The following is a 5,000-nucleotide window of genomic DNA, read 5'->3' as shown; positions in this document are numbered from 1 at the left end:
GTTTTATTAAGTTTATCACGTTTTATTAAATTTATCACGTTTTATTAAGTTCATCACATTTTCTTCAGTTTATCACATGTTTTATTAAGTTTATCACATTTTATTAAGTTTATCACGTTTTATTAACTTTATCACATTTTCTTTAGTTTATCACATTTTATTAAGTTTATCACGTTTTATTAAGTTTATGACGTTTTATTAAGTTTATCACATTTTATTAAGTTTATCACATGTTTTATTAAGTTTATCATGTTTTATTAAGTTGATCACATGTTTTATTAAGTTTATCACATTTTATTAAGTTTATGACGTTTTATTAAGTTTATGACGTTTTATTAAGTTTATCACATGTTTTATTAAGTTTATCACGTTTTATTAAGTTTATCACATGTTTTATTAAGTTTATCACGTTTTATTAAATTTATCAAATGTTTTATTAAGTTTATCACATGTTTTATTAAGTTTATCACGTTTTATTAAGTTTATCACGTTTTATTAAGTTTATCACATGTTTTATTAAGTTTATCACGTTTTATTAAATTTATCACATGTTTTATTAAGTTTATCACATGTTTTATTAAGTTTATCACGTTTTATTAAGTTTATCACATGTTTTATTAAGTTTATCACGTTTTATTAAGTTTATCACATGTTTTATTAAGTTTATCACATGCATTTTTTTCATGTTATCACGTGTATTTCCTGAACATTATCACAACTGTTTTCAATCAATTATTGCAACACGTTTTCTTAATATTATCACAAATGTTTTCTTTATGTTGTTTTTTAACATTGTCATGTGATTCTTGTTGGCAGTGTGATCATCACAGGTCATTGTTGTTGTTTTTGGTTTTGTCAGTCAGTTGTTGTTCTCTCTTGCTGGTTCTACGTACTGCTGTACTGGACTGTACCAACCTCTACTGATCACTGTATCAGTCCTTTTAACAGTGATTGTTAATGATCACAGATTGATTTATGAGTGTTTTACCCAAGTGTTCCGCTGAACTTTGCCCTCATTTTGGCAATTCTGGCATCACAGGTGATGTTATTGATCTTCAGTCGTCCTTCATCGTCTCTGATCATGTTCAGAACTGTATTGATGTTCACACCTTCAGCCGACGCATTGATGTTCCCGGTGTCGTAACTACAGAGATACAACCATGCTGCATCTTCATCACCACCTTCATCATCATCATCATCATCATCATCATCATCATCCAACTACACATCTTCATCACTGAGATGATTCCATCATTATATGTCAGGAATGTAAATGAATCAGGTTAGAATTATATTTACATTGTTCTATTGGAAAACTATTGGAGTATATGCATGTTCTGTATGACTGTTCTTTAGGAGAACAATCAGAATTATATGACTGTTTTGTGGGAGAACTATTGGAGTTACATAAGTGCTCTGTTTGAGTGTTCTGTGGGAGAACTGACAAGAACCAGTAGAGGATCCGTCGGTGGAAACTCAGTGAGATCGATGAGTTCTGAACATCAAACAACAACCCAACTTCAGGGACGAACTGCAGGTCAGCGTGAGTCAGATTTAACTCCGTGATCTTCACACTGAGGACAGACAAGACAGAGACAGAGTATTAGTACACAGTTCAAGTATTCAGTATTAAAGTATGACTTAAAATATAATGTAACATTTGTACTCTGTGATGGTGTATTGGAAGCGTCCTTCTTTGCCCTGCATCTCTGGCATACTGATGTTACTGAGCTCCTCTTCAACAAACTTAAGAGTCTCTGACTTCACTGAAACACAAAAGTCCACCAAATACTATTTGTACTACAATTCATCGACACAAAACATCCAAAAAATCCAACTATATGTGAATATATACACATATATTTGTATACTTACACATGTCCAGTCCCTTGTCAGTGATGCGGATTTTGCAGCCAGCAGGTTCAGTGGCAGCCATGATGGAGGACACAAAAAGGAAGAGGACAAGGAGGGATGATAGACAGGAAGTCATCCTGAGCCAGAACCTGTCAACCTGAAACAAAGAAGAAGAGGAAAATCCTGGATTAGAGGGTCACTTTAGAGGGCAAAATCTGTTTTGTGATATTTTTTGATTGTTTGCTTTGCGCAGATCCTCTGTGTTTCCATGGTGACCTGCCTGCTCTGTCATCTTGCCCCACCCATCAGGCTTATCCCTGGTTTCCCACCACCAAACACTAGCTGGGTTCTTCCCCCTCGCCTCAGCTCCCGTCACCAGCCAACCACCACCTGCACTTCATCTCCTGCTGCTGTTTCCATAAAGACTTGTTGTCACGTTGAATATTTTTTATGAAGACCAACATTTTTTGAAATGCCTCTTCTGGAAAAAGGACTGTGAGTTTGTTCAGATGGTGGCAGTCTTGTCCGGACCGGTCTGTATCGCAGCCTCAGCCTCAGCTCCCCGGTTACCGGCCCAAGTCCACTAGCCTTGAGCCCACAGCTCGGCCTGCTGCCCTCCTGCCAGCTTCAGATCATCTCCTGGATGGAGGTGTGTCTCTCACTGACGTTGTGCCTCATGGTTATCCAGTGTCTCTGAGGTTTCACTGCCCAGTACCCCATCTGATGTCTGTCCAGTCTGTGGGTTAGCAGATGCTAAGACAGTTCGTAAGTCAGCCGACATGTCTTCAGCTGACCCTGTTCCATCTGGATAGAAAGTTCCCACCTCTCTGCAGCTTTTCTCCAGACTCTGGAAGCTTTTCTGCCAACCTGCCGCTGAATCTTTCTTTCTTCTGCACCAGGAAACTTCAGGAGGATTTCAGCTTCATCACATCTCTGGATTCTCACTGTTCTTTACTGACTCGCCCTGTTTCTGCATTTGGTTTCAGCATCAAACTCTTAACAGAGACCAACTGTCTGGAGACACAGTGTCCTCTGGTGTAAGCAGGGAGCTGCAGCAGTGTCCTGAGGTGAGTGAGTGTTTTTGTCCCTCCTGTTGCTCCATAGCTCACAGCTGAACACATTCTCAGACTGTCTCGTCCATAGAAACAGCTTGAACTGCAGTAACCTCTGTTTCACAAGACCTTTCACAACTCTGTCCGGTCATCGTCCTCCTCCCCCTCCTCCCCCTCCTCCTCCTCCTCCTCCCCCTCCTCCTCCTCCTCCCCCTCCTCCTCCTCCTCCTCCCCCTCCTCCTCACCTCCTCCTCCTCCCCCTCCTCCTCCTCCTCACCTCCTCCTCCCCCTCCTCCTCCCCCTCCCCCTCCTCCCCCTCCTCCTCCTCCTCCTCACCTCCTCCTCCTCCTCCTCCTCCTCCTCCTCCTCCTCCTCCCCCTCCTCCTCCTCCTCCTCCTCCTCTCTTCCCCTCCTCCCCCTCCTCCTCCTCCTCCTCTCTTCCCTCTCAGCAGCCTCCCGACCCTCCTGACCTTGTTCTCTCTTTTCTCTGTAAAACAAACTGAATCTCTGAGAAACCAGTCAGACAGGAAGAGTGAAGAGAACCGCTCTATTTACATTTGTTTATGTTCTGTTTATGTTCTGTTTACGTTCTTTCATCCTTGAACCTTTAACACTGATTTTTATTATTATATTATATATTTCATTTCTTTATTTTATTTTACGTTCTTTTTTTTAAGCTGAACTCTTTTACAAACTTGTCTTTAAAACGTCAACAGGAGCTGATTAACTGTCTCACATGTTCATGTCCTCATCAGTTTGAAAGTTGCTCTGTCATGAAATATGTTGATGATTATTTATGAGTATTTCATGTTTAACAAACTGATGATGATTTTGATTGTCAATTAACTGTCAATCACATTCTTAATTAATCAGTTAATTAATCCTGTCACAAAAAGATATGAGGAGCACATGGACATGTGTCCACACAGCCACTAGAGGTCACAAGAAAAGTAAACTTGTCATAATCCTGTTGGACGGACAACATGGACGCCTGTTTTTCTGCTGAGGACGGACACCTCAGGTCTGAGACGTTCTGCACGTGCTCAGTAGAAAACAAGACAGAACCTGATAAGATGCCAGTGAGATCTTAGCAGGGTTGGGAGGTTTACTTTAAAAATGTAATCTGTTACTAAACATCTGTTTAAAATGGTGTCAGTAACATTATCCAAGTATCAAAATATTGAAGTAATGTAACTTGATTACTTTTGGTTTCTTTTGGATTAACTCTAAAGTTAGCGGTCGGTCTGTGTAGCTAACGTTAGCAGGTGGTCTGACCTGTAAATGTTTATTTAAATTAGATGTTGAAATTAAATAATGGTGAAATTTCCAGTATTTTTTTTCTAGAGACGATGAACCAGTGTTTCCTCGAGGATTTTTTTCAGCAGCGGGGGGGGCGTTCCATTTCTCTTCTTAGAGAAATATTTCAATAAACTCATCTGAAAAATGCAGTCAGTTGTTACATAATGGCGTGTAGATATTAACGTTAGCCTAATGCTGTCAATTAGTTTACTCACGTTAGCAGTTGGCACCGGGCCAAATGAACTTAAACTACCGATAAGTTACGTAACGTCAGCTGGTCATCAACATGTGAACGTCTGTTTAACTTGTAAAATCTATGTCCAGTTATCTCAAGTTAATAACTTACGTCTGCCTCTTCTCCAGTCGGTGATTCGCTGCTTTATTGTTTATTTGTAATTCGGGAATTCGCTCCTCTGACTCCGCCCTGTCGCCTAGGTGCTTGACGTGCTTGACGACCGCGCCCCCCAAACAACGCCAGCATCATGCAAATGAGCGCGCGCGAGTATATTTCCATACTGAGCAAGATAGTTACCTGCAGTTTACCTCAGTGCTCACAAGTAACCGACAGGAGTCTGTTCTGAAGGCGGAGAGACGCGGCGGCGGTGTGTTTGTGTCAACAATAAAAAAAAATTAAAAAAAAAAAACGAAATGAAATTTGAAGGAGCGGCGGCTAGGATTCAGGAGCGGCGGCTAGGATTCAGGAGCGGCGGCTAGGATTCAGGAGTGGCGGCTAGGATTCAGGAGCGGCGGCTAGGATTCAGGAGTGGCGGCTAGGATTCAGGAGCGGCGGCTAGG

The 5,000-nt window shown here is 40.9% G+C and overlaps 1 protein-coding gene across 1 annotated transcript in view; it reads right to left on the bottom strand.

The window, feature by feature from the left end:
* Window positions 1-2,382, bottom strand: part of pltp (phospholipid transfer protein) — a 13,179-nt gene extending 10,797 nt beyond the window's left edge. The window contains exons 1-5 of the mRNA XM_084742532.1: window positions 2,135-2,382; window positions 1,876-2,011; window positions 1,667-1,766; window positions 1,446-1,574; window positions 989-1,144 (exon numbers count right to left, since the gene is read on the bottom strand). Coding sequence (XP_084598658.1) covers window positions 989-1,144; window positions 1,446-1,574; window positions 1,667-1,766; window positions 1,876-2,011; window positions 2,135-2,146 — 533 coding nt within the window. The 5' untranslated portion in view covers window positions 2,147-2,382. The remainder of the gene's footprint in view (window positions 1-988; window positions 1,145-1,445; window positions 1,575-1,666; window positions 1,767-1,875; window positions 2,012-2,134) is intronic.
* Between the last annotated feature and the right edge of the window lie 2,618 nt (window positions 2,383-5,000).

Source organism: Lutjanus erythropterus, chromosome 2 (assembly GCF_056507025.1).
Source record: "Lutjanus erythropterus isolate fLutEry1 chromosome 2, fLutEry1.hap2, whole genome shotgun sequence".
Lineage (NCBI taxonomy): Eukaryota > Metazoa > Chordata > Actinopteri > Lutjaniformes > Lutjanidae > Lutjanus > Lutjanus erythropterus.
This window is presented reverse-complemented; position numbering and strand designations above follow the sequence as displayed.